At 42.3% G+C, this 25,921-nt stretch overlaps 1 protein-coding gene across 1 annotated transcript; it reads left to right on the forward strand.

Moving 5' to 3' along the window:
- The first annotated feature begins 1,490 nt into the window (after nt 1-1,490).
- Nucleotides 1,491-7,410, forward strand: STMN4 (stathmin 4). The gene is made up of 5 exons (XM_049632412.1): nt 1,491-1,586; nt 2,254-2,334; nt 2,748-2,956; nt 4,067-4,258; nt 7,253-7,410. Exons 1-5 carry the CDS (start codon nt 1,505-1,507, stop codon nt 7,310-7,312), a joined length of 624 nt encoding a protein of 207 aa, XP_049488369.1. The 5' UTR covers nt 1,491-1,504; the 3' UTR covers nt 7,313-7,410.
- Nucleotides 7,411-25,921: the final 18,511 nt, after the last annotated feature.

The following is a 25,921-nucleotide window of genomic DNA, read 5'->3' on the forward strand; positions in this document are numbered from 1 at the left end:
GTGTTTCTGTACACACATATATGTGCTTACATAGACACAGAGAAGGGTAAAAGATTGACAGAAAGTATACCCCAGGATTAAAAGGCGTTATCTCTAGATGGTGGGTGGGATCACAGCTGAGCTTTTCTTTCTTTTTTTTTTTTTAATTTTTTTTTAATTTTAATTTTTTTTAACGTTTTTAAATTTATTTTTGAGACAGAGAGAGACAGAGCATGAACAGGGGAGGGTCAGCGAGAGGGAGACACAGAATCTGAAACAGGCTCCAGGCTCTGAGCTGTCAGCACAGAGCCCGATGCGGGGCTCGAACTCATTGACCGCGAGATCATGACCTGAGCCGAAGTCGGCCACTCAACCGACTGAGCCACCCAGGCGCCCCTTAAATTTTTTTTTTTTAACGTTTAGTTATTTTTGAGACAGAGAGAGACAGAGCATGAACGGGGGAGGGGCGGAGAGAGAGGGAGACACAGAATCTGAAACGGGCTCCAGGCTCTGAGCGGTCAGCACAGAGCCCGACATGAGGCTCGAACTCACAGACCGAGAGATCATGACCTGAGCTGAAGTCGGACACTTAACCGACTGAGCCATCCAGGCGCCCCAGAGCTTTTCTTTTACTCATCTGTGTGTGTTTTAAAAACTTTTTACAATGCACACGTATTATTTTCACACTGGATTATGTTTTCAACAAGTAAAAGGAAAGAAGAAGGAGAGTGCCTGGGCACCACACTGGGTTTAGCTGAGAACTGAGAGGGCCTGAGGATGTGGAGCTGAAAACAAGGTGCACTGGCCCCAAGGTGGTGGGGGGACAGGCAGGATCACAGGCCAGGGCCAGGGCAATAGTGGGCTGGACTTGACCATATCAGCTCTAACTTGTGACCTCTTGGCTTTCAAATCCTCTCCTGACACAAAGAGACTAGACGGTGGGGGTGCCTTTATGGGCACCGGCACCTGTGCTGGGAAGGTCAGAGAAGGCTCACAGCCTGACCTTGCCACCCAGGGAGAGGCAAGACCGGAGGGATGGTGGTGTGCATCTTTACCATTCAGAGAAGCACTGCTGAGTACTTGGACTAAAATGGAGCGTGGATTTCCTGCATCTCGGAGCAAAGTAAATGGAATATTCTGGGCAAGTGTGAGGAGACAGAGAACTAGGTCCAGCGCGCCAGGTTGGGGTTTGTGGTCTTTACCAGAGGGCATTCTGCATTCGGTACTAAGAAGGGAAACAATGTACTCAGGAGAAGATGGGGTCATCTGGGTGCTCTGGAAGGGTCAGGTTCTAATAAGGTGGACAGAAGTGGATCTGAATCACACACAGGAATCCTAAAATGGGCCGCTCAGGGCAAAGGGGGCTGAATCCCCAGGCAAGGGGTAGATTTGGGTGGTTTAGGTGCCGCTGTGGAGCCTGGTGACCCCTGGCTGCTCAGGCACCCAGACTCACACGGAGCTGACTCTGGAGACTCGGAGGGAGTCACCACCTTCTGCCGGTGTTTCTGCAGCCTACAAAGAGAAGATGAAGGAGCTCCCACTGGTGTCCTTGTTCTGCTCCTGTTTTCTGGCCGATCCTCTGAATAAATCATCCTATAAATACGAAGGTAAGTGAGGGCCACAGTTGAGGGTGTAGCTTGTGGAGGACTCCTGGGCTCGTATCCACGAGTAGCACGCTCCTGTCCCAATTTTATGAAACTCTCCTCCCCGTGTCAAGTTTTCTTTCCCAGAGCCAGTAAAACCACTGCAGCTGATTCTGAGGGTCTAAGCATCAGGCAAAGGCTGGTGTGGGGCTGCAGCCCGGGGGACTAGGTAGCAGCTGAAGGTGAATCAGGCCCTCTGCCTCCTGATCTTATCTTTTCTTCATTCATTTAACAAACGGACGCTGTGGAAGATGCCGAGGTGAGGCAGTCAGAGATTCTGCCCTTGGGGAACACCTGGAATAGAAGATGAGTGCAAATCACTGGATTCCACAGTTGATAGGTCTCCTTAGTGAATGGTGGAGATGCTCTGACGGAGTCCAGAGCGGGGGCGAACAGGAGGACTTCCCCCTGCAGCCAGCCAAGGAGGTTGTGCAGTAGCCATGTTGCCTGGGACCTGTGACAGGGTCCCAGGACACTGGCAGGGGGCACTGAGTGGCCACATTCTGCTCAGGGAGGGGTGGGGAGCAGGTCACCTCTTAATTTCCGTGGGATTAAAAGGAAGGGACAGGTTTGTTTTGGAAACGAGAGATGGGAGTTGCTTGGGTTACCTGAGATTGTTTTTTCTGTCTAGGCTGGTGTGGGAGACAGTGTAGGAGGAAAGATCAAAGCCAGCGGAAAGACAGTGCTGACTGGAGAGAAAGAAGAGAGCAGGGTAGGAGGGAGCAGGGGAGAGGTGGCAATAGGCTGAGCCATCAGATTGGTAGTGGGACGAGGAGTGGACGGGTGGTGGGTGGTGGGCAAATGAGCCACTGGCTGCCGCTGAGGACAATTTGAGCAAGAGCTCAATGACGGTAGGAGCCTGTGGCAGAAACAAAAGTGAAAGCAGTTGCTACGGCCATTATTAGAAACCGCGATGCCTGGGACCTCTACTCTTGGAGCCTGAGCCCTTGCCATGGCTACCAGCCCCTTCAGCCCCATTCACCTTAGGTGCCTAGTTCAGGACCAACCCAGAACTGATTGCCTTGGGGACCCTAGAGCTCCCATATACGTGTGCATGTGTGCATGCTTTTGGGGCACCAATCTAGTTTACAGGGGGTGAGCAGCCCCTTTTATTGCTTTCTTTAGCAGACACAGTGGACCTGAACTGGTGTGTAATTTCCGACATGGAAGTCATTGAGCTGAACAAATGTACCTCGGGCCAGTCCTTTGAAGTCATCCTGAAGCCACCTTCCTTCGATGGGGTCCCCGAGTTCAATGCCTCCCTACCCAGGCGGCGAGACCCATCACTGGAAGAGATCCAGAAGAAACTAGAAGCAGCTGAGGAGCGAAGAAAGGCAAGTGCTGTCCTTTCTTTCCTCTATCTCAGCATGAGGGGAGGGACTTAGAGAAGACAGGTGGTGGCCCTGAGCTGAGGTCAGGTCACCACCAACGCACAAATATTTCGGCAGTGCCTCCCATGGATAGGGCAGAGAATGGAACAACCATTGAGGGAAGCAAAGAAGTGAGGTAACTGGTCTTTAGGAGCTTACAGTTTGGTTAGAGGGATAAGGCACTGAATTACATATGCCCAAGAGATGGCCTTATATGCACACCGACAAGAGGAAGACATCGGCAAACACTATCGATTTAGGGAAAGGCTAAACAATTAAGGAAAAGGATCCTTAACTGGGGAAAGGGTAAGAAGGTCATGGTGTGGTATACTTTCACCCCCTTGTGTGCCTTCCATGTTTCCTATTGATTCCTCTGACCCATCTTTATGGAAGCTCTTCATCTTTTTTTTTTGTAAATGTTTATTTATTATTTTTGAGAGAGAGAGAGTGCAAGCAGGGGAGGGGTGGAGAGCGAGGGGGACAGAGGATCTGAAGGCGGCTCTGTGCTGTCAGCACAGAACCTGACGTGAGGCACAAACTCACGAACCGTGAAATCGTGACCTGAGCTGAAGTCAGACACTCAACCTACTGAGCCACCCAGGTGCCCCATAAGCTTTTCGTCTTTGAAGGAGAAAATAATCTTCTCCCTTGAATTCCTATAGCATTTCCTCTCTACCTCTTAGGGCATATGTCACATGCTAGTCTGGGTTAGACTTATGTATATGTCTTATCTCTAGTAGACTTTTTTCTTCCCCAAGTTGTTAGGATAGTGCTTGGCACTTGGTATATCATCATTTAATATTTGTGAAGGAAGGAGGGAGGGAAGGAAGGAGTGAAGGAAGGAGGGAGGGAGGGAAGGAAGGAGGGAAAGAAGGAAGGAAGGAAGGCAAGAGGGCAATGAGAAAAAGAACTGAGGGTATGGTGGGAGAATCCAGAGTGTCTCAGCTTCCTGCCAATGTGCCAGGCTCAGGGAGGCATCTATTCTGGGTGCGCAAATCTTAAGTGATGGTGGTGAAAATTCACCCTGGTATGCTCACTTTCAAGGGCCTCTCTCTCCCTTTTGTGCTTCCTTAGTACCAGGAAGCTGAGCTCCTGAAACACCTAGCAGAGAAACGAGAACACGAGCGGGAGGTGATCCAAAAAGCCATTGAGGAAAACAACAATTTCATCAAGATGGCTAAGGAAAAACTGGCCCAGAAGATGGAATCCAATAAGGAAAACCGGGAGGCCCATCTTGCCGCCATGTTGGAACGGCTGCAAGAGAAGGTAAGTGGTCTTGGAGAGAGAAGAGATTCCTGGAAACTCTCTTCCTTCCATGGCAAGTATAAAGGGCCTACATATTATTTTAGGCAGCAAACAGCCTCAGGTAGGAAAGGGGTGTTTCTGTTAGGTTGGATCCTTAGAGAGTTCCAAGGAATGTTCTGGGAAGTCGTAGGCAAGAAACATGAGCCAAGCTTTGGAATTCTGTGGGGGCTATGATGCACAGCTACACAATTGAAGTTTCTCATTGTCTTAGGGAGATGAGACCTCTGATCTTCTAGAGGAACCCTGTGTGATGCAAGGGAGTAAGGACAAATAAGCAGTTGTACATTCCCGGCTTCATCCTTCAATGGACTGATTCGATTTAATGCAAGATGATGATTTGGGCTCTTGGCTCTAAGCCAAGGGCATGATAAGCTGGTTTGACCATTGAGCAGGAAACCTGATTCTCTCCAAACCTCTTGATATGGACTGAGTGAGTCACGGGTCTTTCCAATATTCTGCCTTTTGTCAATACACCAAATGGTGTCACCTACATAGGAGAAACGTGAGAGACTGGGATTGGTCCCACGTGTCAGCAGAGTAACAGCCCGTTCTGCTGAGAACATGTTGGCCTCATTTCCTGAGTCTCCAGACTGCCCCAGTTTCTCCTGCAGCTCCTGGGAGAGCTCCAGCTCTGTGTTTTATTTCCAGGAGCCGCCTGCTGCGCGGTGACTCCCGGGACCCGATCGGTGGCCTCGTCCCATGGTGAGCAGCGTGGTCCCCACTCTTTTCCTGCCCATCCACCTAGAGTCTCAGGCCCTTGGCAACAGCTACTAGAAAGATCGGTTTCTTCACAGGGGATCTGAATGTTGCGTAGGCCCTGCCTCTGGCCAGCATGTGGCAACCCTTCCACTCTCACGCTCCACCCTCCTAGGAGAAGTAAGGCCTCCACCAAGTATCGGATGGGAGGGAAGTGATCTGGGTCTGATTTTAGCCTTCCCCAGTTACTGAGGGCTGGCTAGGAACAAACTCTTGCAGGAAAACAAAACAAAACAAAACAAAAACCTGGGATTGCGATAAAATGGGGCGTGGGCTGTCAGGCTAAACCCAAAAGAAATCATTGAAGCTAGAGCCACGATATGGTATTTAAACGATGGCAAAAACACGTTTACTTTTCATACCCCTATCCCCACAACAAATCCATGAGGTAAGCACAGCAGTGTTATCCTTATTTAATTGATGGGCAAACCATGTCAGAGAAGGTCAAATAACTTGGCCAGGGTCACACAGACACTAAGCAGTGCAGCTGGGACCAGAACCCGGTTCTCTGGGTACCATAAACCTAGGGGACTCTTTCAACCCCTATTTCGGGGGGATCAGTCCACAATCATCCTGTTTTCCCTTTGGCCAGAGAGGGGACCATTGGAAGCCAAAGAAAAGGAATCCCAGAAATCTAGGGTTCTCCCCAGAGAGCTCACCTGAGTGGAGGTAGATTCTGAGGGGAAGAGATTGAGAAGGTCCCCACTCTGGTGTAATAGCTACGGAGGTGAGGTAAGACTTCAAGAAGCAAAATGTCAGAGTAAGAATCTGAGTGGGCATCACTCTTTTGGGATCGTGACCCCATTCACTCTTGGTCACTGATGGAGGCAGGAGGTGGAATGAGAGATAGATGTATGACTTCTGCCCTGCCCCAAGCCAATGCTTTGTGTCAGTTTCTGTGTGGATCACTGACCACCTGCAACAGATTCACCTGGTGTTAAGTTTAAAGCTACAGATCCTTGGGCCCTACCTCAGACCTACGGACACTGGCTCTCTAGGAATGGTGCCCGAGGACCCGGCGGTGTCACAAATTCCTTAGGTCATGCTGATTATGGGGTGAGGTTTAGAACCACTGTCCTAGACACACCAGTACCCACACTTTTCCTAGGGCCATGGAAATTTCTAGGGCCTCTTCAAGGATGGATTCATAGTTTAAGATATATCCTGAACTCCTGGACTGACTTAACGGGCCTACTCCAGGCTGATTTTTGATATGTGGATATGATGATATCTGGATGATTGCCAAGGTCTGGTAGAGACAATATTTACTGAGCACCTGCCATGTACGAGGTGCTCTAGGAAGAATGGGGAAATACAAAGAAGAAAAAGGTGTGCTCCTTGCCTGCAAGAAAGATACCGTTCAACTGGGGACCCAGGCATATGTACAACGATCAGTGACAGAAGGCAGGCCACGAGGTGCCCTGGAGGTGAACACTAAAGTCACAGAATTCTAGAGGTAAAAGGAGCTTTCCGTTCATGGCCCTTTCTTTAAAAACCAGGTTGCTGAGGCCTGATCGGTGACGTGATTGGTAAAGGTCACATAGCTGATGGGTCTTTGAAGTCAGATCCCATCTTTTGGCTATTATGCTGTGAGGCAAAGAGGGTTCTCATACCCCACTTGTGAGAGAGTCCACTTTCTGGAGTTGGGTGACATTTCCAAAAATTCTTCCATCAATTCATACCTTAAGAGCCCTCATCTTTCACCAAAGGGCTTAAGAAAACAACTTGCATGGAGGGAGGGGAAGGACAGAAGTGAAGGCAGTGGTCACGTTGCAAGTGTTGGGCGGGGGGGCACTTGTCATGAGGCCTGGCCGTAATGCCACATGCTCCTCTCGCATAGTGACACTGAGCTGCTTCTCACACTGAGTCAAGCAATGCACTGAGTGCGAGCTCAGGACGGCCAGGTGAAGGAGGGAGAGGTGGGTGGGCTCTGGGGTTGCTGGGACGTGGGTTCCCCGTGGGAGGTTGGCCCCAGTCAACGAGCTCCCCGGGGCCAAACCAGTGGGCTTGCTCCACCTGCCTCCTGCCGGTCTCACCTGCCACCTTCTGCCCCTTCTCAGGACGTCTTTGCAGACTTTGCTCTTCACTTCCTGTGGCCGCAATTCTTTACTTTGTGTTCTCTTTCCCCTGGCTTCCTTTTATCCCCTTATCCCCGGGGAAGCCTGTGTGACCTGCCCTTTTCGCTCCCTTCCTTCTCAGGACAAGCACGCGGAAGAGGTGCGGAAAAACAAGGAGCTGAAGGAAGAGGCCTCCAGGTAAAGCCCAGAGGCCAAAGAAGTTTCCAGAACAGCCGGACAGCTCCAGCAGCTCCGCAGTTCCCGAGGCAGCCTCGTCCGCCGCGGGCTGCTCTCCCAGCACTGGGGTTTGGGGGGGAGGGGGGTGGCCAGGGGTGTTTCCTCTGCTTTTGGTGTTTGTACATGTAAAGAATTGACCAGTGAAGCCATCCTATTTGTTTCCGGGGAACAATGATGGGGTGGGAGAGGGGAGAGAAGGAGAGAACTTGGGAAAGAAGATAGAGAAGGACTCACGGACATTGCAACCCTGCCCACCGCAGACTCAGGTCAAGTCCTTGGCTTTTCTTCGCGGTGAATGTCCAGGCACCATGTTGAGGGAGGCTGCAAACGGGGCAGAGTCCGGGGTGGGGCAGCGGCTGCAGGCCCCTGCGGGGGAAGCCCAGGGAGAGGGTGGGGGGCCCCCGGACGTGTTGCTTCCGCCCTGCAACAGGTGGGATGAGGTCCGAGTGTGTGTGTATTAACCATCATCTTTTGATCATCATGACCAACGAAATATTTACTCCAGGTCTCCCGTTCTTTATTTCCTGAATTTGTCCTTTCAGTGACTGACAAAATATTCTTGAATTTGGTTTCCACCCATCAGGGGGCAGCTGCCTCTTTTGTTCCTGAGTTTGACCATCAGAGCATCTGAGAGGTGCTGGGGGAGGTGGGTTAAACATGCCAGACTTTGGCATAATTAAAGAGTTCGTTTTTTGCTTTTCTCCTCCCCCTCCCCTCCCCTCCTCCCTCCCTCTCCCTCCCCTCTCCCTCCCCTCCCCTCTCCTACCACCTCCTCCACTTCTTCCTCCTCTTCTCCTCCTCCTTCTCCTCCTTCTCCTCCTTCTCCTTCCTCTTCTTCTCCTTCCTCTTCTTCTCCTTCCTCTTCTTCTTCTTCTTCTTCTTCTTCTTCTTCTTCCCCCTTTGTGGATTGTCCATTTTTGGATTGAATTCACTGAATTGATGAGGAAAGAAATTCCATCTTGCCTGCTATGGGTTGACATTTGAATGGTCCCTGACATCATCCTAAGAAAGAAGTTCTCCTCACTTTGGGGGTGTGGGATTCTAGGTGGTCACAAAAAGTGAGCAAGAAAATTAAATGTCTGTTAGTGGAAAGCAGAGGGATCATTTCAGAGCCAGCATTCACCTTATCCAGAACACTAAACCATGAGCAAGAAAGGGGTCTCCCTCCCCTTCTTCCCTGCAAATAAGGGCACAGCCTGCAGAGCAGGGCCCCCACCCTGTCCTGCACACTGTGTAGTTTTGTACAGCCTTGTAAATAAATCTTTTGGTATTGCCCCCGCCCCCCACCCACCAGTGGTACTGTATTTGGCTTCTCCATTTTAGGTTGGGATAGCAGGAGGGATCACTGATGATGATGAAGAGCAGGGAGAGGAGGAAGGTAATGGCAGTTAACACTTAACCAGCACTTACTAGATGCCTGGCAATTTTCTGGAGACCTATATCTATATTTACCTATATCTGTATCTATCTATACCTACGTTATCCTATTTTGCAGACAAGGAAACTGAGGTACAGAAAGGTTAAGTAACCTGCCCAAGCCACACAGGTAATAAGTGGGGGAACTGAATTCTGGCCATTTGCTCCCAGAGTATAAGTTCTCAGCCACTGTACTGTGCTGTTTCTCAACACTTCCAAACTCACATGTGAGTTCTAGAATAGGGTTTCTCAAAGTCGGGTTGTGTCTTATTGGATTGTGAAATCAATTTAGTGGGTGCCACCCAACCTTAATTTTTTTTAATGGAATAGACTAGGAAACAAAGCATCAAAGTGATCACAGGAAACAATGGACACTGGTGGAAATTGTGTTTCAATTGTATGTTTGCTGATGTGTGTTCTAGCATAACATGCACTTCTTCTGGGGGTTGCAATTAAACTCTTTGAAAGCCACTGCTCTCCAGTGAATGTGGAGATTAGAGGTTAGCCCCAGGGGCCTCCAAAGCTGCTGAGCTTGAGAAAGTGAGAAGCTGGGGCTATGCCATCTAGAACTGTCTGCTTCCAAGTGGAAGGAACCAAGAGTGGCCTCAAGAGTCTATTCCCACAAATCTACGCCATCAGCATCTCCATCCTCCCACTGGAAAACCCAAGGCCAAGAGGAAGCTTCATTCCCACTATTGTCTTTCCCCCAACTCTCTTGCGCTTATCATTCATTCCCTGATAAACCCAATAACCACCCCTCCATCCTTTGCAAAGGCTGTTCTCTTGCTGGGGTTGCTCTTCCCTGCCTGGCTGAATATGAATTCTCGCTCATTCTTTAAAACTCAGCTCAGATATTAAGTTCCCTGCCTCCACCAATATTTCTATACCTCTTATAGGCTGTGTTTATTATGTAATTATTTGTTTACCTCTGTCTCTCAACTATTAGATTTGAAGTTGTTTGGAAACAGGAACCAGTTTTATTACTCTTTGTGTCCCAGGCAGTGGCCGCTCCAGAATTTCTGCATAGGATGGGATTATGGGCAGCAATCTGGATGAAAGAAACACCAGGGTACTTGTCCCAAAGCTTCATTTGTATAGCATTTTACTAAAGCACTGTATATAAGACCCAGAAAATACTATCAATTGCACATATCAAAGAATATGGCTGATCCAGATGATGTAGAAGACTGTAAAATCTGTCAACAAGACAGATGGGTCCCACCAATTCTCAGCGCCTGACATTGAAAGCTGGAAACTCCAACTATGTGCTCGGCATGGGACTAGCTTCTAAGCATTAAGAAGGATTCCTACATTGGAAGGGTTTCCACATCAGTTGGGATGCAAATGAAATGTCTAAGGCAGTGGGTCTTAAATTTTTAGTTTATATCAAAATGCCTCTGAGAGCTTATTAAAATGTATATTACAACGTACATTACAAACATTGGGTGTTTGTAAGTGGAAATAATTTACCAAGCTTATTGAAATGTTACCTTTTTGAAGGTGTTGCCTGGGAACCTACATTTTGAAAAGCCACTTTCCAGGTTTTTAGGTGCCAATCATGACTACAGTGTGAGGAATTCTGGACAGCTAAGAGCTAAGCCTTAGGTAGTATTTCCAAAGGCAAGAGGAAGGGAGAAGTCTTCATGAAGTGGGCGGCACTTGAGCTGAGACTTTAAGGATGAGCAAACTTTGAACAGAGAGGAAGAGGCAGACCTAGGAAGGGTGAGCTGGATATGTGAGTTGGTAATCATGAACATTGGGAAGCAGCTGCTGCCGACGTGAACGAATTCATCACCCAGGAAGAGTATACAAAGAAAAGGGCCCTTGGGATGCCCCTGATGTTGTGCAACATGAGGAACGGGGGCTAAGGAAGAGCAGAATAAAAGGCGTATTTTAAATCCTGAGATCCCAAATCAGTGGTTTTCAATGGGGCAGGAATGCCCCCTGGAGGGCATTTTGGAAATGTGCAGCAGCGATTTGGTAAACAAGACAGGCTTAGAGCACTTCCTTTGAATGGATGGAGACCAAGGCTGCCTGACTGCAACGAAGGGAATGTCTCATACCTATAGCATTCAACTTCTGAATGTAAATAAGAAACCCTTTTATGATTATCGAAGCCCAGAGCCTAGCTCAGTTTTACATATAAACACAACTTCTCCCACCCCCACCCCAATTTAAATATTCACTGACTTTTGCAGGAATACAGCTTCTCAGGTCTGCTGGTCTCTGATATTTGCCCCCTGATCTATCTCATTCCTCCCGCTCTTTTCTGCCTCCTGAGTCCTATTCCTGTCCATTCACTCTGTCCTTGGACTCAATTCTTCTCTCACTCAGCACCTTCTTAAAGACAAAGGCTAATTTGAACCCACTCTGAGAACACTTAAAAGCAAGTCATACTGCTTTCAAGTAAATTAAAGGCATGCCAGAAAAAAGTCCCAGTTGATTTAAAGGAATCCAACAAAACCCAGGACCAATAATGTAGAATTCAAAATGTCTGGCATTCAAAAAAACTTCATCAGGCATACAAAGAAGTAAGACACTATAACATTTAGTCAGGAGAAAAATCTATGGATGCAAATCTAGAAATGGTGGCTGTGATGGAATTAAGCAAGATTTTAAGATTTCTACAAATGTGCTACATGTGTTCAAGAAACTAGTGGAAAGTATAGATAGAAGAAATAGAAGATATTAAAAAAAAAGACCCAAATGCATTTTCTAGAATGAAAAATACAATATTGGAAAAAAATACAGGGGGTGATATTAATGGCTGGTTAGTTACAGCAAAGGGAAACTTGAAGTTAAAGACAAAGAAATAAAAACTATCTAAAACTAAGCAAGGAATGAAAAGGACTAAAGAAATGAAGAGGACAGCAGTGACCTGTGGAACAAGATAAAATGCTTTATCTTATGTGTAATTAGAGTCTCAGAAGGAGAGGAGAACGTTGCGGGTGGCGAGGGAACAGAAAAACATAGGAAGAAATAATGGCTGACAGCTTTGAGATTTCATAACAAGTATAAGCATCAGATTTAAAAATCCCAACAAGCTCCAAGGAGGATAAACAGAGAAAAATCATACCAAGACGCACCCCAACCAAAATGCTGAAAAAAAAATGATAAAGAGAAAAAGCTTGAAAACAGCTTACGGAAGAAATACCTTACATACAGAGGATCAAAGCAAAGAGTGATAGCTCACTCTTGTCAGAAAACAATTGTTATGGGCTGAACATGAAGTCCCCAAATTCCTATGCTGAAGCCCTAATGCCCAGTACTTCAGAATGTGATTGTGTTTGGAGATAGGTCTTTAAAGAAGTAATTCAGTTAAAATGAGATTGTATGGTGGTCCCTAATCCAATCGGACTGCTATTCTTTTTTTTTTAATGTTTATTTATTTTCAAGAGAGAGAATGAGCGAGGGAGGGGCAGAGAGAGAGGGAGACACAGAATCCGAAGCAGGCTCCAGGCTCTGAGCTGTCAGCACAGAGCCCGACACAGGGTTTGAACTCATGGACCGTGAGATCATGACCTGAGCTGAAGTCAGATGCTCAGCTGACTGAGCCACCCAGGCACCCCTGACTGGTGTTTTCATAAGAGGAGGAGGTAAGGACGTGTACAGAGGAAAGACCATGTGACAAAGGAAAGACACAGCAAGAAGACGGCCATCTGCAAGTCAAGGAGAGAAGCCTCCGAAGAAATCAACCCTGCAGAGACCTTGATCTTGGACTTTCCAGCCTCCAGAACTGTGAGCAAATAAATGTCTGTTGGGTAAGCCACCTAGTCTGCAGTAGTTTGTATGGCAGCCCTAACAAACTAATAAAATAATGAAGCAAAATCTTTAAAGTTCTGAAAGGAAAAAGAACTGGCAACTAAAAATTATAACTGCAACAAAAATATCCTTCGAGAATGAAGGTGATTCAGATCACCGATATCTGAGAGAATTCATTGCCAGCAGATCTGAACTAAAAGAAATGATAACAAACTTTCCTCAAGGAGAAGGAAAATGCTATCAGATTTATGTAAAATAGTATCAGGAATCATAAATATGTGGGTGATATAAACACATCTGTTTTCTTATTTAAAAATGTTTAAAGCAAAATTAATGACAGTGTAGTGAGGGCTTTTTAACACATAAAAATGAAATGTATTACAAGAAGGAACAAAAGATTGGAGGTCTGAAATGGAGGTATTTATAAGGTTTTTATACTATAGGAGAGGGGTTATGATGTTTAACAAGAGACTGAAGTAAGTTGAGGATGTATGTTATAAGCCTTAGAGTAACAATGAAAACAACAACGCCAGCAATAAAGATGAGAACCAGAAAAACAGAGAGGTGTAGCTAATAAGCCGAGACTGGGGATAAAATAGAATATTAAAAAAAAATCCAATCCAAAACAAGACAAGAGAAAAGAAACAAAGGCCAAGTGGGACAAATGTAAAGCAAATAACAAGATGATTTATTTACATCTAACCACACTAATAATATTTTCATTTATTTCCTTGAGTTTTATTGAGATATAATTGACATACAGCACTGTAAAAGTTTAATGTGTACAACATAATGACTTGACTTACGTATATTGTGAAATGATTACAATACGTTAGCATCCATTATCTCATATAGATACAAAAAAAAAAGAAAAGAAAAAAATGGATTTTTCCTGTGATGAGAACTCAGAATTTACTCTCTTAACAACTTTCACATATACCATATTGATAATTCCATTAAATTTAAAGGGTCTAAACACTCCAATTAAAATGTACAGACTGTCACGTTGGACAAAAAAGCAAGATGCAGCTATTTGTTAGACACAGATAACCCACTTTAAATATAAATACAAAGGTAGGTTAAAAGTAAAAGGATAAATTAAGATCTATCATGCAAGTAGCAATGAAAACCGAGCTGGAATGGCCACATTCATATCAGACAAATTAGATTCCAGAACAGGGATTATTGCCAGGCACAAAGGGAGAAAATATATAACAACAAAGGAGTCGATTTATCAAAAGAAAATAATAATTATGGATACATGGGCATCTAATAACAAGAACTTCAAAATACACAAAACCTGATAGAACTGAAAAGAAAATCAGTTGACCAACTTGACCAACTAAAACATTATATCCAACAATAACGGAATGTACATTCTTTTTCAAATTCACATGGAATTCATCAAGAAGGACTATATTCAGGTCCATAAAACAAGTTCCAAAACATTTAGGAGGATGGAAATGATACAAAATAAGTTTTTTGACCATGATGGAACTGAAGTAGAAATCAGCAAGAGAGATATGTGGAAATCCCCAAATATCTAAGAATTAAACAACATACATTAATCCATGGGTGAAAGCATAAATCACAAGAAAAATTAGAAATATTTTGAACTGAATGAAAACAAAAACATATGAAAAATTATAGGATGCAGCTATAGAAATGCTTAAGGAGAAATTTGTATCTTTAAATGCCTATGTTAGAAAAAGAAGATCTGAAGTCCATCTTAAGAATTTAGAAAGGGAAGAACAAATTAACCCCAAAGTAACTGAAAGGAACGCATAAAGATAAGAACAGGGGACCCAAGTTGGCTCAGTCAGTTAGGCATCCAACTCTTGGTTTTGGCTCAGGTCGTGATCTCGTGGTTCTTGGGATCGAGCCTGCATCAGGCTCTGTGCTGACAGCATGGAGCTTGCTTGGGATTCTCTCTGTCCCCCTCTCTCTGCCCCTCCCCTACTCTCTCTCTCTCTCTCTCTCTCTCTCTCTCTATATATATATATATATATGTATATATAAATAAATAAATAAACATTTTAAAAAACCAGAGAGATAATAGCCAATTATTTCTCTGGATGAAGATATAGAAATGACAGTACCCCATGGATAATGTTGAGTTTGGTTTCCTTGCAAGTGTGATGCAGAGTAATGTGTCTCAAACTGGGCACGTGACACGTGGGGATATGCAAAGCTACAAGATAAAAATTTCACATCTTCTTAGAGGATTATTTTTATTGGAAAGTTGGGAGAAAATCTTGTTATGGTAAATATGAAAATCAAATACAATACAAAAATGTACCTAGATTTTTAAATTGCAGTAAAAGCACATCATGTAAAAGCTACCATTTTAACTATTTTTAAGTGTACAGTTTAGTAAGTGTTAAACATATTCACATTGCTGTGAAACATATTTCCAGAAATTTTTCATCCTGCAAAACTGAAACTCTGCACTCATTAAACCACTCCCCTCCCCTTCTCCCTCCCCTCAGCCTCTGGTAACCCCCACTCTACTTTCTGTGGCTCTGAGTTTAATTGCTTTAGATACCACATATAAGTGGAAGCAGACAATATTTATATTTTTGTGACTGGCTTATTTCAGTTAACATCAAGTCGTTAAGGTTCAGCCATATTGTAACATGGGACATGATTTCCTTTCTTTTCAAGAATTGTATGAATTCCGTTGTATGAATACATCACATTTTGTTTATCCATTTATCCATTGGTAGACATCCTCTTTTTGGCTAATGTGAATAACGATGATGGGAGCATATGAACATTACAGAAGGTTAGCTTTGTCTACTATATTCCACAAACCCTAAGGATCAATTTTCACTCTTCTCTACCATTAGGCTTACTTGGTAGAAAAGTTTGGGTAGTCCCAGGGTAGTGGTTAAAAACACGGTCTTTACAACCAGTGCAACCTGGATTTATGCATACCGATCTCTTATTAATTACCTCTGTGAATCTTGGTAAGTGACTAAACTTTGGAAGCCTTTTTTATCTCTCTGTAAAACGAAGATTCAGTAACTACTATGGCTACAATGCTTAACACAGTGCCTGGCACACGACTAATGTTCAATAAATAGTAGCTAGTGCTATTCTATTGTTGTTTTCTATAAATGACACCAAAGTCTGTTTCCTCTTCCTAATGATAGTGTTATCATAATGTTGTCTTCATGATTTGAAAATATCATTTCCACCCTTACTTCTATTCCATGTATCTCCAATAATTACTTGCATGTGATATTTACAAATCCCTCAAATTTGTTTCATTCTGCTATAGGTGCTTTCTAGTTGGCCTGTATCTCTTAAAATGTGATGCTCACCCTCATGTACTGCTTTTCTAAACCCTAATAGGTTGGGCCATTTTAGCAAGCCATTTGGCAATATTTAACATGACACTTAAAAATGCCCATACCCATTTATTTAGGTATATTCCTTCTAAAAATCTAATCTAAAGAAATATTCTGAAACACAAAGCTGCATCAACACTAATGTTCATCAAAGTGTTAAATATAAGCATGCAAATAATGTAAATGTTTAGCAATAGGGAAATAACTTAAAAAGTAGACAACAAAGGGGCACCTGGGTGGCTCAGTTGGTTGAGCATCTCTTTTTTAGCTCAGGTCATGATACCAGGATAGTGGGATCTGTCCCCATATCAGTCTCTGTGCTGAGTGTAGAGCCTGCTTGAGATTCTCTCTCTCTCTCTGTCTCCTCCCACCTACCCGCCCCTCTCTTCTGCTCACACTTGCTCTCTCTCTCTCTCTCAAAACAAGTAGGGAACAGTTATATAATAAATATTTATTAAAAATTTTAATGTTATAGGGAGTGTGATTCAGCAGTCCCTATGAAATAAAAAAATTATATAATATTAAGTAGAAAAAGCAAGATAATTCTCAACCATACAAAATTATATGGGCATAAACACAGCGACATGCTAATTTATGCACTAAGTCTTTCATTTTACTAAGATCCTATTATGGGTTAGGTCTTGTGCAAGATTCTGAGGACACACATATAAACACGATTAAAATTCCTATTCTGAAATGTCTTGCAATCTAGCTAAGACAGAGTTTTAAAATATTGTAATAAGTCCTATAATGTAAGTATATGCTTCATGAGCAGAGGGCAGGCCTTACTCTTCAGGGGAGGGGGAGGAGGCGGGGGCAAGAAGGGCACACAGAGGAATCATGTCTAAGCTAACTTTTGGAGGATAACTGGGAAAAGGTAAGGCCAGCAGAGGATGGAAAGAAAAGAATGGGGGACAGAAGTGGAGAGCCTTCCAGACAGAGAAGAGCAGGTGCAAAGGTGAGAATGTCACATGGCATTCTGGAAGTGACAAGTGGCTCCCCAAAGCAAGGATTTATGTTAATATGTGGAATTGCCAAGAGCTGGAGCTGGAAGGACTGGCAGGATTCTTCACATGGCCTGGAGGGGTGGGAACTAACCAGTGTGGGCGTGGTCCTGTGAGTCTTATGGGGCGTTTAAGGCAAGAGAACAACACACTTGTAATTTGGAAGGCCATTAGCAGCGAGGAAAGGGCTGTGACCAGAAGCAGGAGTCTGGTGGGGAGGATACAGAAGAAGACCAGGCAGGGTAGGAGCCTGCACTAAGAATGTGATGGTGAGAAGGGACACTGGGTGGCTCCGTCAGTTAAGCGTCCCACTCTGGATTTTGACTCAGATCATGATCTCACAATTCATCAGTTCGAGCCCCACATCGGGCTCCATGCCACCAGTGCCAAGCCTGCTTGGGATTCTGTGTCCCTCTCTCTGTGCCTCCCCTGCTTGCACTCTCTCTCTCTCAAAATAAACAAAAATAACGTGATGGTGAGGGAGTGGAGGGAGGGATTGAAACAGGAGGAATCGACAGAACTTGGTGACTGAATAGAGAGATTTCCACGTTTCTGGCTTGAGCAGATGGGCAGATGGTGCTGCCATCATCAAGATGAGAGTATGGGAGGAGGGGAAGGTTCCGTGAAGAAAGATTTGGTTTGGGGTGTGAGAAATTTGAGATGTGATTTCTTTAAGTAATATAATTGAGCTGATTTCTTGATTACAATTAAGTTACATAATTTGCTGATGAGCCGTTTCTCATTAACACTATTAGGGAGTAGTGGGGTGCTGTGCTTAACAACCAAAGCTGGGGAACAAGTAGACATAAGCAATCTCAGAAGCAGGAACCGCAGTAATATCCCAATATTCACATGCTTGAGTGAAGTTTCAGCCCTAGCTATAAATACATGAGAAAATATATGCTTGAATGTAGAGTAACTAATTAATGCTAAGTGTGGTACACATTTTAACTTGCCTTGAGCATAACTTCAAATTATCATAAGTCATTACAGCCGCGGGGAGTCTGTTTCATAAGTATGTGTTTAGTTTGCATCCCGAAACTTTGGATAAAGACTCCACACTTCCCAAAGTCCCTTACTGCTAGGTGTCAGTTTACCAATTTTTGACCAGGAAATGCAATTAGGACAATACGATTTTCAGGAAGTAGGGGTTTTTTTTAATTAATTTTTTTTCACATTTATTTATTTGGCAGGGGGGAGGGGCAGAGAAAGGGAGACAGAAGATCTGAAGCAGGCTCCACACTGTGAGGGCAGAGACCGATACGGGGCTCAAACTCAGGAACCATGAGATCATGACCTGAGCTGAAATCAAGAGTCGGCCACTTCACTGACTGAGCCACCCAGGTGCCCCTCCCGGAAGTGTTTTTAATTGGAGAAGTGTGCCCTTTTTCTTCCATTTCCTATCTCCTGCTGGATTGACCATTGGTGGGATGGCTGGAGCTGGGTCAACGATCTTGGATCCTGAGGTGAAAATAGGAAAAGAAGTATACATGGGGGCAGAAGCCTGGATCCCTAACAGCACAGGCACCAAACATACTTCAGACATTTGAAAGAGAAATAAACCCTTTTGTGAGTGTGTGTGTGTGTGTGTGTGTGTGTAACAATTGGATCTAATCATATTGAATTTAATTTCTGTTTTCATTAGTAACATTAATATAAAATTGTTGTCTTCCCAGTGCCCTGACACTGTAATAATGCTGTGGGAGCACTGGGGTCATGGACATGAATAAAAGGACTATAAAACTTGCGTTCTCTTGGGGAAGAATCACCCACCACCAACCACACAGCCACAGGTGATCAGTTCCATTGCTGTTATTTGCTGGAGGCACAGAAGAGGGGGTCATTAGCTCAGGTTGAGTGAGAATGACATTTAAGCTGAATCCTCAGGGTAAGGAGGCAGTCACCAGGTATGGAAGGAGTGTGGGGAGAGGACATTTCGAGGATCATACAGCATGGATAAAGGCAATGGCTATGTGCAACTTCTAGGAATGTTTTCTGGAAGACTAGTGTGTTTAGGGAACAGTGTGTTATCCAGAATGGCCAGAATGACATTTGCAATGGGACTGGCAGAAGATGAGCCAGGGAAGGGCCCCAATGTCAAACTAAGTAATTCACACCTAATCTACAGGTAGTTAAGAGCCATCTAATAATCTGCAAAGATAAGAAGTGTAGTCCCAGCCTGCCAGGGCAATGATCACACAATTCCATTTTCAGAACATCAATCTGTTGGCAGCAAATTAGCGGAGGGACTTCCTATAGAAATACAATATAATTACGATTTCTTTTTAGAGACTCAAATAATTTTTTGGGCAAGAAGTGGGAGTTTGGAGAAGGAAAGGAGGGAGGGAGGGACACACACACACACACACACACATACACACACAGAATGTGTACGTTGGACATATTTAATAGATGCTCCAGATGGTAGATAAGGGAGAGAAGAAAGCCTGAAGCCTGAAGCCTGAATAAGAAAAGATTTCCAAGGAATGGAAGGAAGGATCAAGATGAATTTTGAAAAGTTTAATTAAGATCATGGGAGATTTTTGCCTTAGGGAAGGAGAAAACTGTGTCTAAATTTATTTGTAATGAGATCTTCACACTTTCTTCCTTGGTCTATTTTTGTGGCTTCTTTGCAGGTGAATGGTAATAGAGGTTAAATGTCTGTTTAGTTTGGTTTCTAGAAATGTTATATGTGGTATTTATTTAATTTCAAGTTTATTTTTTTATAAATACCCAAGGGAAATTTTATAATTTTAAAATTAAATTCTACACTGGGAACCAGAGAAGAAAACAGACCTGAGATGTCTCCTGTATGCACTATGGCCCTTAGACCATCTCACTTCATTTGGTTTACTCATCGCCATAACCCTATGAGGCAGACATTATTGCACCCATTTCACAGAGGTTGCCGATGGTCTCAGAGATTGAGGATAGTGCCCAGGTTCTTTCTAAGTGGAAGAACCAGGATTTGAATTCTTTTTTTTTTTTTTGAGAGAGAGACAGGGAGAGAGAGGAGGAGGGGGGAGGGGCAGAGGGAGGGAGAGAGAGAATCTTAAGGAAGTTCCTTGCTTAGCATGGAACCCAACAGGATGGGGTTTGACCTCACGACCCAGGGTGGGGTTGACCTCACGACTGTGAGATCATGACCTGAGCTGAAACCAAGAGTTGGATGCTTAATCCACTGAGCCACCCAGGCCCCCCCCCCCCCAACCCCACAGGATTTGAAATCTAATCAGCTTGACTGTAGAACCTATGTTCTTTTGAAACACAAAGAACATTCTGGCTCTGCCTTTCACAGGCTGAGAGAATTAGGGCTTTGTCATACAGCTGTAATGAGGTGAACTAAGTTATGCTCTGAATTCCCAAAGGAGATACCTCTGGGTACCTTGAAATGAGGCACACTAGTGATTCCAGGTTAATTTTCTCATGGGAAGGAAATAGAGCACTCATCCATTTTTTCTTGTTGGCAGTTTTATTTGGGTCCTTTGAATCTATGCAGAAAAGACTTCTAAAGCCACTTGTAATGATCTGGCCTCAGCGAAACAGGGGAGATAGCTGAACAATCCTAAGCCACCTTAAATCACCTAATCTCTTCACTTATAAACCATATGCTTCTTTCAAAGGTGAGGACTGTAAGGCTCTTGATTCATATGGGAAGCTTCAAGAACACGGGGATGCCTTGTTATGTGCTGTTTTTAGTCAGTTTGCTTCAGAAGTCTTGAATGTCTCAAAAATCAAACAGGATATTAATCTATTTTAACTTCTAAAATTCAAGAGAGGTATTCGAACACTCATGGTAATGTGCATTTAGTTTTCTTACTTCCTTTCCTCCATGGTGATTTCATGGAATTGCCATACATGTGGAAGTAGAAATATGGTCTTATGGGTCGAAAGCTCTGTCTTCAGACTGTGGGACCCTGATGCAGAGACAGGAAATGGTCGAAGACATACAAGCACCTTGTATTGCCCTAAAGACCAGACGTCAAGAGTTCACACATTCTGGCATTTCTCTTTTCAATCCTAGCTTTTAATGTTTCTTTTTTGCAAAGCCCTCTGGCCTCCAGGCATCATGCCCATCATGAAATACATATTTCCAACTCTGTGCCTTCCCTCCTGCCTCCCTCCTCCTTCCCTCGTGCTTCTCCTTCATCTATTTATTTGCCTCTGATTAAATTATTTGAGAACCTAGCCAGCACTCAATGGGCTGCTTAGGAAATGCTGGTGGAGAACTGACAGGTGGCACACCCCTGGGGGAACCCTCCTTTCCGCTGCCTGGCGGGTAATGGAAGTACAGCTCCACTCTCAAAACCTCCCCGGGGACCCAGCTCTGTTCTCCACCTTTTTTTTTTTCCTGGTGTTTCTCACTCTACTTCCTGAGAGTCTTCTGTTTGCTCGCACATTGCCCACCGCTGTCCTCTGATGTTTGTCTTTCAGATCCTCAGGATTCTTGATGCTGGCTTTCTGCTGTTGTCTGGCCCACAGACCTGGTGTGCTCTGTTGGTCTCAGAAATACCAGGACATGCAGCTCTCTGCTTCCCTGAAGGACTGACAGTGATCGCGATGCCTATAGCTCATCTGTGGGATGGCGGTAATATAGTTGTGACAAGTCACAGATGCAGTGTCTGAGGCTTTACTGTGGTACAGGAAATATAATAAACACTTAATAAAACGTTAGATCTTATCATTAGCTTCCTTTACATGCCTGTGCTTCCTCACACCTGGGATTACCTGACTTTTCTTGATTAGTTTTGGAAAAGTTTCAATTATTATTTCTTAGTCGTGTATGCTGCCTAGAAGCCAGACACTTTACTTTTTTTTTCTTAATGCTTATAAATATTATTGAGAGACAGAGAGAGACAGAGCGTGAGCAGGGAAAGGGCAGAGAGAGGAGGAGACACAGAATCTGAAGCAGGCTCCAGGCTCTGAGCTGGCAACACAGACCCCAACACGGGGCTCGAACCCACAAACCGCGAGATCATGACCTGAGCCAAAGTCAGACACTCAACCGACTGAGCCACCTAGGCGCTCCTAGAAGCAAGACATTTTAAATATAAAGAGATAAAGAAGTTTAAAGTAAAAACAATAAAAACAGACATGCTAACGCTAATCCAAACAAAGTTGGTCTGGCTTTCTCATAGGCAGCATATAACTGAGTTCTGTTTTTCTACTCAAAGTATTTTTACCTTTGAACTGGCGTGTTTAAATGATTATATATATATATATTTTTTTTTCTTTTTTTTCTTTTTAGAGAGATAGAGTTCGAGCCAGGGAGGGGCAGAGGGAGAGAGAGACAATCTGAAGCGGGTTCCATGCTTATCACAGAGCCCGACTTGGGACTCAATCTCACAAACCATGAGGTCATGACCTGAGCCAAAATCAAGAGACGGACACTTAACCAACTAAGCAACCCAGGCACCCGAACTACCTTATGATCCAGTAATCACACTACTGGATATTTACCCAAAGAATAAAAAAATACTAATTTGAAAAGATATATGCACCCGTAAGTTTATAGCAGCATTAATTACAATAGCCAAATTATGGAAGCAGCCCAAGTGTTCATCGATAGATGAATGGATGAAGAAGATGTGGTGTACACACACACACATACACACACACACACACATATACATATGTAATGTATTATGAGTAATACTACTCAGGCATAAAAAAGAATGAGATCTTGCCATTTACACAATATGGATGGATATACCCATATGAAATATTATGAACATGAAATATTATGTATATGAAACATTATGTATAATATGAAATATTATATGAAATATTATGTATAATATGAAATATTATAAACATGAAATATTGTGTATAATATGAAATATGAATACGAAATATTTTGTAAAAGAAATATGTATAATATGAATTATGTATAAAAATATGTATAATATGAAATCTTATGTATAAGAAATCTTACATATAATATGAAATATGTATATGAAATATTATCTATATGAAATATTACATATAATATGAAATATTATGAATATGATATATTATGTATAATGTGAAATATTATCTATAAGATGACATATTATGTATAATATGAAATATGTATGAGAAATAATATGTATAATATGAAATATTATATATAAGAAATATGTATAATATGAAATATTATGTAGAAGATATATTATGTATAATATGAATTATGTATAAGATATATTATGTATAATATGAACTGTTATGTATAAAATGAATTATGTATAAGATATATGTATAATATGAAATATTATGTATATGAATATTATGTATAATATGAAATATTATATATAACATGAAATATTATGTATACTATGAAATATTATATATAACATGAATATATATATGAAATATTATATATAACATGAAATATTATATATAACAAACAAATATTATATATAACATGAAATATTATAGATAAGATATATTATGTATAACATGAAATATTATGAATATGAAATATGTGTAATATGAAATGTATGAATAATATGAAATATTACAAAAATGAAATATTATGTATAATATGAAATATTATATACATGAACACATAAGATCTAAGTTATTCAGTTATATTTCAGTTGTATACCTCCTTAGGTATACACCCAACAGCGACCACACAATAAGAGGAGACAATGTAGATGCATGTTTTCACAGAGTGGTTTGCCCAAAGCTAGATTCTCACGCATTTTCTCTTCCTCTCTTGACCTACCCTGTGTTCTGATTTCATCTAATCCCACGGTTTAAAAACCGTGTTTAGTTGGATGTCTTCTGAATCATCTATATCGGGTCTTTCTAACTCCCCTGAGCTACAGCCTCTAGACGGACACTGTCGCTCTTACTTAGATCTTACTGGACACCGCAACCTAGACATATCCTCAAACCAGTCCCCAAGGCTGGTGGCCCTTTGCTTTCCTCCTGATTTCTCTGTAGCTCTCACAGAAAGAGACAACAATGAGATTAAAGCCCAAGTCTTCACGGAAAGCCTTCAACGCCCTTCTCTGTGTCCTATGATCTGCGTGTGCTCCCGATGCCAGAGGTCCTGAACCAATGCCAGGATATGAAATATTACATATGATATGAAACACTATATAAAATATTAAATATTACAAATCATATAAAATATGACATATGATATTAAATAGTACATATGATATGAAATAGTACAGCAGATATGAAATAATATAGATGATATGAAATATTATATAAGATATGAAATATTACACATTATATGAAATATTACATATTATATGAAATATTATATATGAAGACATAACACGTAAGTTATTCAGTTATATTTCTGTTGTATACCTATCCTTAGGTATACAAACAACAGCGACCACAAAATACGAGGAGACAATGTAGATGCATGTTTTCACAGACAGAGTGGTTTGCCCAAAGTTAGATTCTCACGCATTTTCTCTTCCTCTCTTTACCTACCCTGTGTTCTGTTTTCATCTAATCCCACCGTTTAGTTGCATGTCTTCTGAATTTTCTATATCGGGTCCTTCTAACTCCCCTGAACTACAGACTCTAGATGGACACTGTCACTCTTACTTAGATCTTACTGGACAGTGCATCCTAGACATATCCTCACACCAATCCCCAAGGCTGGTAGCCCTTTTCTTTCCTCCTGATATCTCTGTAGCTCTCACAGAAAGAGTAACAATGAGATTAAAGCCCAAATCTTCATGGAAAGCCTTCTACGCCCTTCTCTATATCCTATGACCTGCATGTGCTCCCAATGCCAGAGGTCCTGAACCAATGACAGGAAAGGAAATCATATATATACTATGAAAAATATTATATATCATATGAAATATTATAGGTGATAGAGAATATTACAGAGGTTATGAAATATTAGAGATGATATGAAATATTAGAGATGACATGAAACAATATAGATGATATGAAATATTGCAGATTATATGAAATATTGTAGATGATATGAGATATTACATATAATACGAAATGTTACAGATGATATGAAATATTATATATGAAGATGTAACACATAAGTTATTCAGTTATATTTCAGTTGTATACGTCCTTAAGTATACAAACAACAGCGACCACAAAATAAGAGGAGACAATGTAGATGTATGTTTTCTCAGACAGGGTGTTTTGCCCAAAGCTAGATTTTCACGCATTTTTCTTCCTCTCTTTACCTACCCTGTGTTCTGTTTTCATCTAATCCCACAGTTTAAAAACCATATTTAGTTGGATGTGTTCTGAATTTTCTACATTAGGTCCTTCTAACTCCCCTGAGCTACAGACTCTAGACGGACACTGTCACTCTTACTTAGATCTTACTGGACACTGCATCCTAGACATATCCTCAAACCAGTGCCCAAGACCGGTGGCCCTTTGCTTTCCTCCTGATTTCTCTGTAGCTCTCACAGAAAGAGACAACAATGAGATTAAAGCCCAAAGCTTCATGGAGAGCTTTCAACGCCCTTCTCTGTATCCTATGACCTGCATGTACTCCTGATGCCAGAGGTCCTGAACCAATGCCAGGATATGAAATATTATATATCATGAAATATTATATATCATATGAAATATTACATATCATATGAAATATTACATATAATATGAAATATTACATATAACATGATATATAATGTATAATATGAAATATTACAGGTAATATGAAATATTACTTATAATATGAAATGTTATAGGTAATATTAATATTACATATAGTGAAATATTACAGATGATATGAAATATTATATATGATGTGTAATATTATATATGATATGAAATATTATGTGTAATATGAAGTAGTGTTTTTTTCTACCATGAAAAAAATATATTACATTGATGGTAGTCCTACAATCTTTGTCATCATGAAATCCTAAGAATTAACCATACATGAAAATGATACAAGCAGTAGTCATAATAGGATGTTTTATTTCATGAGGAGCCCTCCTAACCTGAAAAGAATAAAGGACATAATGAGTGTTTAGTCTGGATTAAGGTTATTGAGTAAGGAAGTGGGCAGTCAGAAAAAAGTAGGCTTCCCCAGGAAGAACCTAA

Source organism: Panthera uncia, chromosome B1 (assembly GCF_023721935.1).
Source record: "Panthera uncia isolate 11264 chromosome B1, Puncia_PCG_1.0, whole genome shotgun sequence".
NCBI lineage: Eukaryota > Metazoa > Chordata > Mammalia > Carnivora > Felidae > Panthera > Panthera uncia.

What these genes read in the sequence shown, in the direction of transcription:
- STMN4 (XM_049632412.1), top strand. Translation starts at nt 1,505, where the DNA reads ATGAAGGAGCTCCCACTGGTGTCCTTGTTCTGCTCCTGTTTTCTGGCC. An exon ending in GAGAGAAAGAAGAGAGCAGG is followed by an intron (nt 2,335 to 2,747) that starts GTAGGAGGGAGC and finishes TGCTTTCTTTAG; the next exon opens with CAGACACAGTGGACCTGAAC. An exon ending in TGGAACGGCTGCAAGAGAAG is followed by an intron (nt 4,259 to 7,252) that starts GTAAGTGGTCTT and finishes CTTCCTTCTCAG; the next exon opens with GACAAGCACGCGGAAGAGGT.